This window comes from Aythya marila (assembly GCF_965140915.1).
Source record: "Aythya marila genome assembly, chromosome: 14".
Taxonomy (NCBI): Eukaryota; Metazoa; Chordata; class Aves; order Anseriformes; family Anatidae; genus Aythya; species Aythya marila.
In genome coordinates this window covers 543,762-557,432 of record NC_139055.1, presented here as the reverse complement: position 1 = coordinate 557,432, position 13,671 = coordinate 543,762, and the positions used below count along the sequence as shown (strand labels likewise).

At 45.5% G+C, this 13,671-nt stretch overlaps 1 protein-coding gene across 1 annotated transcript in view; it reads right to left on the bottom strand.

Annotated features, from left to right (window-relative positions):
* HTR4 (5-hydroxytryptamine receptor 4) overlaps positions 1–13,671 on the bottom strand; it is a 127,264-nt gene that overhangs the window by 58,795 nt on the left and 54,798 nt on the right. The window contains exons 3-4 of the mRNA XM_082771254.1: positions 6,201–6,326; positions 5,063–5,263 (exon numbers count right to left, since the gene is read on the bottom strand). Of these exons, the coding sequence (XP_082627380.1) occupies positions 5,063–5,263; positions 6,201–6,326 (327 nt within the window). The remainder of the gene's footprint in view (positions 1–5,062; positions 5,264–6,200; positions 6,327–13,671) is intronic.

Below are 13,671 nucleotides of genomic sequence, written 5' to 3'. Positions count from 1 at the left end.
GGCTGCAGCCAGGAGAGCTGGAGGATGTGGTCACAGGACCTATTTGTTTCCCTTTTTTTCCCCCAAAATTGTATTGCAAATACTGGAGAAGAAAATTGCCTTCCTGGCAGGTTAACGGTATTTGGAGACTCTATCATAGCTTCCTGGTCTGTTTATATGCAGTGCAATTATTTTTATTGCATAGGCACAAAGAATAGATAGGTATGCATAAAACGTGCAATAAATAAAAAATTCAAGGCCAAATTTTTCTTTTATACTAGAACACCAAAAAGATAATGAAAAAGTATAACCCAGTGACAGCAAGATTTGGATTCAGTGAGCACTGAGGTACCTCTGACACCTTGGAGAAACATGTTTTCAGATCACACTGAGCTTCCCTAAGGCTTGGCAGTACTTTGCTCCTTGTGTCTCACTGGTAACATCGATTCACCCTGTTCATGTCGTGATTTCTCCAGGTTTTCTCAAAATCCTGTTGAATGCCTTTGAGAATTCAAATCTGAATCCTTTTCTTCAGACCCGGTAATGAAATAGATACAAGATGTTATCAGCTAAAGCTCTTTCAAGCAACACTTTCAACAAATGTTGAACAGAATGACTTTCCAAACTGAGTTCCGGGATTTGGAATAACCACAAAGCTTTCTTAAAAAAAAAAAAAAAAATAAGTGTATGCCCTGAAATAAAACAGAAGTCAGGAAATATATGAATCACAGAAAAAACACCAGCTAGAAAAAAACATGCTCCATTAAAGTCTGAATGAACAGAAGGGCAACAGCTAGCAAACATGAAATAAAGCACGGTGGAGGCAGCCGTGCTGTCTGCGCTCCCCCAAAGCCGTCTGCCAGGAGTGGTGAGCAGTGGTGATGAAGAAAGGTCAAGGATGGGCTGAGTCATCCCCCCTGCACCGGCACTCATCTACCTGCTCTGGTCTTCTCAGTGCTCCTAACACTGTTCTGGGATCAGTCATCACTGGGGAAAACAGCCACAAACCACCACAAAACTGCCACAGAAATCCAAGTATCTGCCAGCAACCATTAAAGTGTGAGGATATGCAGATGAGAGGGAAAAAGAAAGACATGTGGCTCTTACTCACATCAGAGGGAGTATTTCGAGCTGATCTGAAAGCTGCCTGGAGAAGGTCACAGAGTGCTGCAAAAATTAAACTGGGTTTTCAAATCTCAGTTCATATATACACAAGGTAAATGAGAGATTTGCTTTGAAAGCCTGTAGCCCAAGCCCCAGAAGAAGAAAACTTTAGCCCAGCAGTTGGAAATCAGGTGGCTTTTGTCACTGTGTTAAATCATAGCTGTTAGTAGCACGTGTTGGGTGCTCACTTGGGTTATGGGATGGCTCTCTGTCAAGTCATTTATTGCTGTTAGACTGCTGTCAGCTACCCATGTTTTAGTTAATACACACCAGGAAAACCATAAATTTTTCAGTTCAGTCTGTGAAAGGAGGAGGATTTTGGCAAAGTGCTCAAGAAATAGGTGGAATTTAGAAACTTTTGGTACTGGTATCTATTCAAATATAACTGAAGCTTGGCTGCTTTCCCTTTTGCTGTCTAGTACAGAAGTGAAGTAAGGTAGAAATTTTCTCCTTGCCCTTCTCAGGAGACCCACAGATCAAACAAAGCTGGAGGTGATGCTGCCCAGACAGTCACAGCAAGGGGGAGGCACACTGCCAAGGAGAAAAGGCCATATATAAAAGGTGGGCTTTAGCCTCCTTTTCGTATGGAAAATTAACCTGTTATTCTGCACCCATCACTCTACCCAGGAGTTGTAAATAATCCCTGTTGTGCTGCTTGCCAAGGTTTGGAACAGCAGCCAGCTTCATGGCAGCCAAAGGAGAACAATGTCTATGTAAAGGACACAGGAGTGGAGAGGGACTGGCACCAGCTCCAGGTTACCTGAGGTAGGACACAGCACAAGCACAACGTGCCTTACAGTGCAGCAAAGAGACTGCAGCACATCCTTAGGCAGGTGGCAAAGGACAAAATCAAACTGTCTGCATTCTCCCTGTCTTCTTCCACCCAAATGCCTCCTCTGGGAGGTGAAGGGAAAGACCCCATCATGTCTCATGTCAGTGAAAGGCACCTGCATCTTCTCAAGGTGGGTGCTCTAAGCTTGGCATTTAGTCCTGGGATAACCCAAGAGCCCCCAGTCTTGAGACTGAATCAGACTCACACTGAGGGGTCTGATCTAACAGAAGATGGTGAAAGCCATGTGGTTGCTTTGGGACTCTCCTTTTCAGATGAGACAGGGAGGTCCTGGGCTTTCTTTCAGCTGACACTCACTGCCAGCAGACACAGGCCCAGCTTGCCTTCTAGTACTGGGAGAAATAATTTATCTTTTGAAAAGTCTGAGATGATATCCTGTCTTCTTTCACATCAGGTGAAGCTCCAAATGATTACCTATGGAGTCAAAATAGCACCCTATATGAACTGTCTAGAGCTGGATTTACTGGCTAGGAGAGGTGTTATTAGAGAGAGATCAGAGAGCAGAGGAAAGTGCCTATGGCACATTCAAGTGCCTTTGGAGAGGAGCAGCTTGGCTTGGGGATGTTGCTGCTAGTGCTCTGCTAATGGTGCTGTGTGTGTGTGATGCTCGTGGCTCTAACAAGCACTTAAGAAAAACAAGAAAAATGTGATACCAGGGAATTACCTAAAATTTAGATCAGCCATGCAGCTGGTCTGCAGAGGCACCATCCTCAATGTGAAAGCACTAAGTGAACAATAAGGGCTGCGATAATTACCCATGTCAGGCTGCGTCCAGCCACCAGCATGGAAAGCTTTTTCCCTTCCTCAGTCTGAGAGCAAAGAACAGCACACTTATGGTAAACACACACGAAAGAGAAAGAGCATTTGTGTGCCCTGAAAAAATTCCCTAACATCTGGCAACTTCAGGTTTGTCAGCTGTTCAAAATTGCTGCCGTGTTTCTGAATCACAGGCAGTGTAGCTCTGTTTCCTCATACCTGGGCTCACGGAGGCTTTCAGCATGCTCATCAGTGAGCAATGAATTCACCTTCTGCTTCTCTTCAAGCCATTTGACTGCTGTTTAGTCTAATATGGCCAATACTGGGGGTGTGGCAGGTTTTGGGGGATTTCTCTCGCACCCTTCGCAAGAGCAGCTCTGCATGCGGCAGAGAGCATGCAAGGCTCCCCAGGCCAGAGAACAGGAGAGGGTGGAAGAGAAACATGTTGTCCTGTCCAGGTGTTCCCACTCTGCTCTGAATGTTTTATTCAGTAATCTAACCCATCTCATTTATTTTTTTTAAATGTATTTCCAGTTTCAGCTCATTCTGCTGAGCTGCATGTTTGCAAACTCTGCCTCTGCTCTGTGTACAAAGAGCAAATCTTCCTGTGTAAAGCTGCCATGCCTCTTCTGTGTCCCCGGATCCCCACCTCCACACCACGCACATTGACAGCCACAATCTGGGGCAGTCTCCCCACCCTTGGACACCCAGCAAGGCTGTCCTAACAGCAGGGGGACCAGTGGGGACAGCAGACGTGGGAGCTCACCAGGTGTTGGGGGGCTGCAAGAGGGGGGCATCTGCAGGAGGAGGGGGAAATTTCTTTTCTACAGACCCCACATGGAGTCCCTGCCCCTTGGAAGGTGGCATTAATATATTCCCTTTGTGTCCTCCTTCTGCACAACCCCCTGATGTTACTTAAGGGCCTGAAGAATCAAACTCCATGATTTTAAATAACGAGTCCACATCCTCACATCTGCTTTACTGGTAATTGGCTCAAAGTGGCAATTTGTCAATGTTTTTAAGATAATGAGCTCCTCATTTGCGTTCCAGCCATCTAAACTTCCAGCTACAGAAACACACCACAGCTATTGCACATCAGCTCCTATCTGGGTGCGCTACTTTACGTGGTGGTGCCCCTGCCTCCCACACAAAAGGAGTTCTGCCAATCAGTGGAGAAGTTAATCAACTATCTTTTGAAGCCTGGCTGAGTACAGACACTTTGGATGAAAGATGTTATTTAAATACCAGTTGTCATGATGATGAGAATGATTATGGTTATTTTAGCCATATTAGTAATGCTAAGTAATGGTATTTTTAAAGGTATTGAAATATCTGCACAGAAAGCAACTGAAGACTCTAAATATTGCCTGTTAGAACAGCTGGTCAAAATGTTTTAAGTATTTAGACTGAAAAATGCTTGCTATTCTGTAAGGTTTGTTTTAAAGTTGAAAAGGTCTACAGTTTACCTCGAAACATTGCAGACATCAGTAAAACAAAACTGTTTGCTGTGATTTCTTTAGGATTTTGGCTTCACTTTCATTTTTCAAGAAAAGTTTAAAATAAAGTTTTTAGAATCTCCCACAAAGCCTATGTACCTTTTCAACAGCTTTACTTACCTCCTTGTTAGCCGTCACTAGTGAAGATGTGCAAATGGATGTCTTAGCTAAAAAAGTTTATAAAATTTGGGGGCGGGGGCTTGCTTTCTAAGTCTTTCTCTATATAACCTATTAATATATGTCAAAATGTGTCATTTAGTAATATGGGTGTTTGTCTGACTAACAGCAGGAAAAACAGTTCTGATAGCACTTGAAAGATTTGTCAAACACTTTTTGATAAGAGAGAAAGCCAGAGTTTAGTGCCTCAGTCCCTGGGTGCACAGCGAGCTGATCACCAGCCCAGCCTTCCCCACAGCCCCTGGCCATGAGCAGCACTTCCCCTGCAAATACAGCGACCTGTGCAAGATGCACCTCCTGGTGCAGATCTTGCATATCTTTCCTGCAGACGCATCTTTACGGATGTCTTTTCTTTACCTTGAAGGAGAATCCGTAGCACGTCTGAACAATAACACAAACAAAGCTGTGCCAGGAACTGGCCGAGAACCTAGCTTGTTTTATCAACAATAATCTCATTCCCTTCAAAGTCTTCCTACACTGGTGAGGATTCAGTCAGCTCTCTCCAAAAAGAGCTACCAAGAGAGATTTGTTGCTGCATGGTACCCAGCAGGCTCATGCTCACCCTTTGGCTACTGCAGATAAGCAACAACACTGAAAAAACTTGAAGCAAACATGATTTTCTCTGCTGCTCTGCTCATACCTGTCCAGTGAGATACAGCACAGGTGCAGGATTGATGCTGTGGTGAGAAGGACATCGAGAGATGTCCGAACAAGGCAGAACATCTCTCCATAGATCCAGTTGTCCTGAACTAGCTCGATGGCTCCAAATGGCATCACCAGCACTGACACCAGCAGGTCCGCAAAGGCAAGGGAAACAATGAAATAATTGGTCTTGATTTTCCTGCAAGACAGATAACAAAATGAACAGCTTCAATGAAGCATCCTCTACATGTAGACAGAGAATTCAGCTTGTGGTTGGGTCTAAATTGCTCCATCATATATATGTAGAAAGGTCCTGTCTAACAAATTTCCCACTTTATACATGTATTGTCATGCCTAGCTTGTTCCTGTTTTTTACACCTAAACAACCTGTCTCCCCTGTGTAAACACATTTTCCTGCTCACATGTAAGAGGTAAATAGATGCCTGCAGGCCTTTGCCTCTGGCTCAGTCTCACAGCTTGCACTGGAGAGTTTGGTGGCGAGGAGGGGGATTTTATTTTAACTTGTAAATTGACAAAATCCTTCCAGAAAGCACTGAGAAGAATCGAGACCGAAGCTATAATTTTAACTTGAAGAGTACTTTTTAAATCATAACAATAAAATAGAATTAAATCCATTAAAAATCCCACGCAGAATATGAATAGAGGCTGCTGAATATCTCCCTCCGCTCGTGGGGCTGGTCTGACAAATCGCAGGGGGAGCAGCAAGCCTCAAGACAGGAGTTTTGCCTGTGAACCGCCCCAGATTGTTGGGAACATTTGCCAGGCTGCGGTAGAAGGACCTCGAGCTGCATGTTTTACTCAGGGGCTAGTGAGAAAGGGAATTGGAGATGGGATTGAGCACTGCTGCTTTGCTCTGTTTTTCACTGGTTTATCTGGTTTTGACACCAAAAGTGCTAAATGTGTAGGGGATGGAGACTGCAATGGTCCCATGGCCACAGGGCAGATCTGAGGGCAGGGACACCGAGACCGAGTTGGCAGCATGACACTGCCCCACAGCTAATGGTGGCACCTCCTTCATGGTCTATGCTCCAAGATTCATGCAAAGGGCTTTCATCTGGGGCCTTGCCCCGTGCCCCCTGGCTAAAGGGGGAGCTGTGGGGGCTGCATGGGCTCACCTGAGTTGCCTGTCCCGGCACACCGCCACCATCACCAGCAGGTTCCCCAGGATGGCCATCAGAATAACCGCTGAGATGAAGGTGAGCAACACAATCTTCTCTGCTATGCTGAAGCCCTCACTTGAACTGGAGAGCACAGAAAAAAAAAAAAAGGAAAATAAAGAAAATGCACCAGAGTCTGGGGGCTGCCCAGGTTCCTGCAGAGCCGAGGACGCCAAGCACCCACTTGGCCATCACAGCAGCAGCATCCCCAAACAGCCCACCAAGACCTCAGCACTCCTTAACAAAGAGTTTTTCCTATTTACAGAGAAAGCTGAGAGGCTCGTGTTCATCAGCAGAAAGGCTGAATCCTTCCCTTCCCTTCCCTTCCCTTCCCTTCCCTTCCCTTCCCTTCCCTTCCCTTCCCTTCCCTTCCCTTCCCTTCCCTTCCCTTCCCTGCCCTTCCCTTCCCTGCCCTTCCCTTCCCTTCCCTGCCCTGCCCTGCCCTTCCCTGCCCTGCCCTGCCCTGCCCTGCCCTCCCCTTCCCCCCCTCCCCCCCCCTCCCCTCCCCTCCCCCCCCTCCCCTCCCCTCCCCCCCCCTCCCCTCCCCTCCCCCCCCTCCCCTCCCCTCCCCCCCCTCCCCTCCCCTCCCCTCCCCCCTCCCCTCCCCTCCCCTCCCCTCCCCTCCCCTCCCCTCCCCTCCTCTCCTCTCCTCTCCTCTCCTCTCCTCTCCTCTCCTCTCCTCTCCTCTCCTCTCCTCTTTGCTGTTTTACTTAGAAACTGTTCTAGATTTAGGGAAATTAAAACAACTGTTGGAAAAGGAAGTGCCAAACTTCCCTCTATCTTGACATCGATAATTTCTTTCAGCTAGTGAAAAGGCAAGGCATGGCAAGGCAAGGCAAGGAAAGGAAAGAAGGAAGGATAACATGCAGACACAATGTTAGATATATCTTAAATCTGTATTTCTACAAATATCTTGTTAAACATTCTTTTTTGTTTGGTTTGGTTTGTTGTTTGTTTGTTTATTTGTTTAATTTATTTTTTTTTGAGTCTGCAAAAGAGGAGGGTAATACATAATGTGCAATGGATATCATTCATAAAACTGTGTTTCTTACCAAATTTTTGAGCCACTTTTCTTTTTAGGCTATTTCTAATTATTTATCCAGAACAAAAGGCATCCCAAACCTCCTCCTGCCTGTGTCACTTTCCACAGTACATCAGAGTGGTGAGAACAAGTGTTTGTTCATAGCATCAGGTGTGGCTAGAAATAAACCAGCATTAGGAGCAGCATTCGGCACTAATTCTGCAGGGAGATTCCTTCACCGTGCACAGAGCTGGCACTTGGCACCCAGGATTAGTGCTGTGAGATTGTTCACATCATTGAAAAGTTGAACTGTTATTCTGTTTTAGTTTGACTTCCTCTGGGGTCATGTTTTATTTACTAAATCCAGTCCAGGCTTTTACACTTTATCTTTCTGAATTCTCCTGATTTTGGCAAAGCTCAAAAAGATTAGAGGCTCTGCTGCAGTCCCATCTCCAGTGCCTGTGCCATCTTAATAGGCGTCTCATGACCGACTTCAGCTCATGCCTGCACTGCAGAGCACCCCTTTAATCACAATTTCTGCTTTTGTCCCTGGTGCCACCTTCAGTCTGACTTTTTTTTGCCCACTGCCAGTTGCACTGTTGGGTCAGATCACAGCCTGTTGAGCCTAGACTCATCATATGCAGCATGAACACCATCTTAGAAATTCATGAGTTATAAGGTTTTACAAGGAAATGCATCTGGGTATAGATTCATCCAGAAGGGTGAGAATGTTTATGAGCAAATAAGAAAGAAGAAAGGAGATGCCCTGGCCTCACACTAGCCTCATGGAAACACAAAACATCAGGCAGACCTATGCAGGATAGAAAACAAGTTCAATTATCCAGCTATAATGAGAAAGAGGTCTGACACAACTGCATTGCCTAACTTCAGAAATGTACATTCATATGCCAAGAAGTGCTTTCTCCCCCGTGAAAGCACACATAGCTTTTAATTCAGGATAATCTCATGAATTAAAACCAGAAGCTTAAAAGAGGTCACAGAGCATGGACAGATGGGTGTATCCCACCTCCCTGCAGAGCTTTCAGGCAAAAAGTCCCTGAGTGCTGCCAGCCTTGTGTCCTTCTGGATGTTCCTGGGGTACCAGTTACACCCAGGTAGAGGTGGCTTGGAGCGAAGAGAACCCAGTAAGGCAGTGGGTTTTGTCTTGTGTTAGGTGAATGGTCCTGGCCCAGATGGTAAATGTGAGGCAAAGGCATGGCTGCTTCTTTTGCCCTAATGGTTTTTGGTGCTAATGTCAGTGAATCCAGTCCTGCTTAATAGAGGAAGGTTGCCAGGGTGGTGTAGACAGGGTCAGACGCAGTCATGGATCTGCATTCAGCAAGACACTTATTTTTGTGCAAGGCAATTACAGATGCTAAGACAGAAGAAAGGAAAAGTCAAGAGCAGGTTTTACTCAGCATCTGAGAGTTTACATTTAATTAGGGAGAGTTGTCTCCTGGACTTATCACAACTTCAGTGAGGGTAATTAAGGCTCCAGGAGGCCTCCTGGGCAGCTAGCAGCTCTGGGCAAATGCTGGTGCATTCAGAAATGGTGACAAGGCTCTGTCAGAACTAAGTGTGGATTTCCCAGCTTTTGCTGGATATCTTGCTTCCCACTGCCCTAGGTCATTAATTCTTGGACAACTCTTGAAATGAGTGGGTTTTGTGTCTGCAGTTCTTATAATTACACTCAGTTGTTGCCTGCAATTTGCCTACATTGATCCAGTCCGCCTCCTCCCATCTGATGGAAGAAAATTCCCATCTGCCAAAAGGATCTGCCTCATCCATCATTCCATCCCTGACGGTGGCCTGTAGGAAAAGAAATGCCTACGTGCATATAGTGGTACCTCCCTCGCGTGCTCTCTCGTGCTGCAAAGGTCACAGCAGTTTGTGCTAAAAAGCCCTAGGTGAGATTCTCTGGTCTGTCTTTTAAACTCTCAGAACAGCAAATACTGCCTCTGGGCAGCTTTTCTCCACCTAGTAGTAAGATGCTAGATGCAAAATCAAGTACATGCATGGCATCAGTTTCCGTTCCTTCTGTCACCAATGACTGCCCTAAATTGCATATATAGATGCTTTCCTCAAAACTAAAGGTAATTGATATCCAGGTCCTTATTCCAACACCCAGATCCCAAGGCACTCTGCAAAACTGGTCACTAGCCACATGACGGCTCCTAGGAAAGGACACCATTCTTTCCCCAGCGAGAATTCACTCCCCCATCCGTCCATCTCCATCTGATCTGAAATCTCTCCTTTCCCCCGAATCAATGTCTGGTGTTGAAGATTTGGGGAGGCAGGGAGGTTGGGGTGCCACAAGAGGGACGTGCACAGCAGCGACATGCTTTGGATAAGGCCCAGCAGGATGCCCAAGGCAATTCTCCTCTGCTGGAGGCACAGACAGCTCTGGGCCTGCCACCTCCCTCCTCGTGCAGACAGATGTTGTACTGCTGGGGAAGAGCAGGCACAAGCCAGCATCGGTACTGTGAGCACAACCACCAGAGCCTTCATTAATAATGTTCAGCAGAAGGCTCCACAAAAATTAGAGGGATGAGGAAAAGAAGAGACTTCAAAGGTCAGGTCTCTGCCTGCTAACTGTGTACAGGGCAGGATGAAAAGCTGGCGAACAATGGGGACACCGGGATCAAAGGCACCTTCATCGAGCTGTAATTGTACCTTTCTAAACAGAGCCCTCACAATGGGCTGACTTCACTCCGTGGCTGTGAAACAAAACGTCACACCACACTGAATACCTCCCTACAAAAGGTGTTCCTTTTCCTCCACAGCAGCACACAAATGCTGGCAGAGCGGTGGAGAGGAGGAGGATGGTTCTGTTTATACAGAGCCAGGCAGACAGATTCGTATTTTGTCTTATCTAGCTTTGCTCATCCATCTGCTCTTCCTAAACAATTCCCATCTCTGGATTATTTGAGCACCTTGCATCTCCCCAGATTCTGCAGAGGGTACAGATGGGGAGAGCCAACTCCATTGTCCCAGGACCTGCCAGTGTGGGTTCAGCTGGCCTTTGTCCACCCCTCTGAGCAGTGCCTTGTGAGGGGAGCTGGTGATTGAGCCTGCTGGATCATGTTTTAGGGATCCCTGGGGTTTGGGGGTGCACCGAGGCTGCCTGCATCACTGTCATTCATCATCCCCCACGCCTGCACCATTTGCACCAGTCTGGCTACAGCGCAGGGCCCTGAACAGAGGCAGGAGGCCAGAAACATGTCCTGACACATGTCTGCGGGGCATTTGCTCTGACGACAGTTTCCAAAGTGTTTGGGAGATCTCTACAACGAGTATTGCTCTCATGCCCCCTTGTACTGATCCTCCGGGGAACATTAGACACAGACATCACCAGGGGTGCAAGAAGGACGTTCATCTGGGATATGTTTCTGCTCATCTGCCTTTTGAATAATCTGTCATCAAGTAGGAATATTTGTTAATTATTCAGTCTCGGTAATTCAAAGCTGTTAATAATGGAAGAAGTGGACATTGTTGTAAATTAAAATCAATGGTTTGCATAACATCTTTGATCAAATCTGAGTGCTCTGGCTTCCAAGCATGCTTCCCTGTTTAATAAAACAGAGATTGATGGGTTTGCTGTTACAAGGAAATGAGATTCAGACAAAATGATTGTTGGTTAGTAGGAATATAGAAATCACTTAAGGAAAAAGGTGAAATACTGATGTGGAATGAATGCTTTAAATCCACGTGAATATATTTAAAAGGCTCTTCTGTGTAGTCATTAATGTTTTTTTAAAAAGTGTAATTACTTTTTTTTTTTCAAGCTCAATTTCTACTTTCCTGTAAACACCCCACCTTCTCTATCTGACCTCTAGTGCTTTTGCATATTGTATGCAGCAATTAAACCACAGATTGGTCATGCTGGTAAGACTGCATATATTGCTCCTCTAGTTTTCATTACAAATCACTGCCTGACCTCCCTGCAACTGCAGCGGGACAAAGTCACCAATAAACTGCTGAGAGCACCTTGGGCTTCTCACAGACACTGCTGTGGGTGTCAGAGAGAGAAAGGGAATGGGAGAGATGGAAAACAGGGCAAAGGTAGAATAAACAGGATTTCTCTTTTGGGGGCAGAGGAGTGCAGCTGAAGCCCAGGGGGCATGGAGAACCATTTCCTAACTGGCAGGGAATAACTCTGCCTGCCGAGGTGACCTGCAGCATCTCCTGGAGGCAGCCAGGGACCTCCTGAGCACTTCAAAGCAAGGTGCATGTGTAATTCTCACTGATGAGGATTAAGAGCTCAGAGCAGTGAGTTTTACCAGGTGAACCTAGAACAGAGCTTCCTCCTTTATTTACAGGGGCCTTAGGGAAAATGGGGAATACGCAGGGGAGTCAGACTGCTTACTCTTCACCCAAGCCATGGCTTTTCACTCTGTAACTCCAGGTTACATGATATTTCATGCAGGTCTGTAACTGCAAATAAGCTGTTATTTGCCTCTCCTCCTCTCTACTCCCCTGATTATTCCTAGGCATAAAATCAGAGGCTGAGTGTTAAACACTTAAAAATGAAGATATGTTATTATATGAGTAAACCTAACAATGCATGTCTTAGTATGGAAACATGACAATAGGGAAGATATTATTTGATCTATGGCTTTCCAGCTGTTACCATATTCTATTCTACTACCACCTAAAAATATTAATCAGAAGTCAGCATTAACATAGAAGCATATAATTTCTTACAATGTATTCAAATGTTTCACTGCCTTTGCTTCAGGCTGTGCAGATGGCAAGACCACTCCTAACAGATTCAAATCAATTATGTACTTTTCCTTCTGTTTTAGAAACAGATTGAAATTAATTAAAGTATTGACGAGCCACAAATAAGCAGTATTCCACATATTAAAATAACTCAGTCATGTGATTAGTTTATTTGAGTGGTTCTTTTTTTTTTTCTTTTTTTTTTTTTTTCTTTAACCAAATACATTGCAGCAGTGGGGTGGGTAGGAAAGGATAATGTTTGTTTGTTTATTTGTTTTTTTTCCTTTTGTGCTGCTTTGAACCTCAAAAAAGTTGTGCAAACCAACTCACTTTCACCGATGGTGTGGGATTTAAAAAGCACCAATTTACTGTGAACAGCAGCAGCTCAGGTAGGGCCACAAACTATGCAACAAGGATTTCAGGTCACCTCCCGGACAAAGCCATTGAGAATGTCACTGAGCCTGCACCTCTGCTCCACATGTCTCCTGCAGGCTGAATGCTAGAGTGTTTCAGAGAATTAAGTGTCTTAAATAGCTGATAATACTGATTAAAATCAATTGTCAAGATGAAGCAAAGAAGACAGGCTATTTAAATGTTTTAAAAATTGCTGTGTGTGGGCTGTGCAGTCAATCAGGTACGTGCTAGGAGCTCTCCCATTCAGGGAGCAGGTGTGTGCTAGAGCTGCCAGACACTGCGGGACCCTGGCAGGCATCAAGCAACACCATAGCAGTGGCTCCAGCCCCACACACATCACAGGGGCTGAGCCTGCCTGGGTTTGGGCTGATCATCAAGGCACAGGAGGCTCCAAGTAATGACCCCATAGAAACGAGCTTCCTGCTGGCCCGTGCAGTCTCCTTAGTTTCCACCAGCAGAAGTTCCTGCCTTTTCTGGAGGACATGATTCTGAAAAACGTGATCCCTTGTTACGATCTGCAAACAGACGGAGATCTAAGACCCTGAGAGCACAAGCATCTTGCAAAGTTAATGGGAGAAGTGTGCTGAGCCAGGGAATAAAACCCAACCTGGTGAGTCTCAGGGCACTGCCTACACCTCCTGGCTTCCCCCCCTGCAGGAGAGCTTGCTGGCACCCAGTAGCCATGTCCGTCCCTACTTCTCATCAAACGGAGGATGAAGAGCCAGGCTTTGCTCTTTCCCAATCAGCAGATCAGGCATTACATAAGTTACACCCACGTAGGAAAGGATATTGCTGCAAGGATGATGCATGTAAGTACAATCCTTAAAAACCATTAGACTGTCACCTAAAATATAAGTTAAAATTAACTTATTAAATTAGCATTAGGTTAAGATCGTGGTGTTTACATGAAGGAAAGGCAGCTGCTAGCTGCTCCTATTGCTCCATTTGTTATCCATTTACAAACACCATAGGAGATCCCTTGTGCAAAGCACTGCACAAACACAAGCAATCACCAGACCTTGCACTGTGTTTTGTTCAGTACCTTTTATTTCCAGGTTTTCACATTTGACTCCCAGTGCTCCCTTCACATGCCAAATACTGCCCTTTTATCTTTACATGCACATAATAATGCTTTTTGGATATGCAGGGTCTACTTATCTCAGCGAGGTTACCGAATACTGCTATGAGAAAGCAAGCCTGGTTTAGGCACAGGCAAGAATTTAGGCACAGTACGAAGTGCAGCAGAGATGTTGTAACAATCATTTCTCCTTT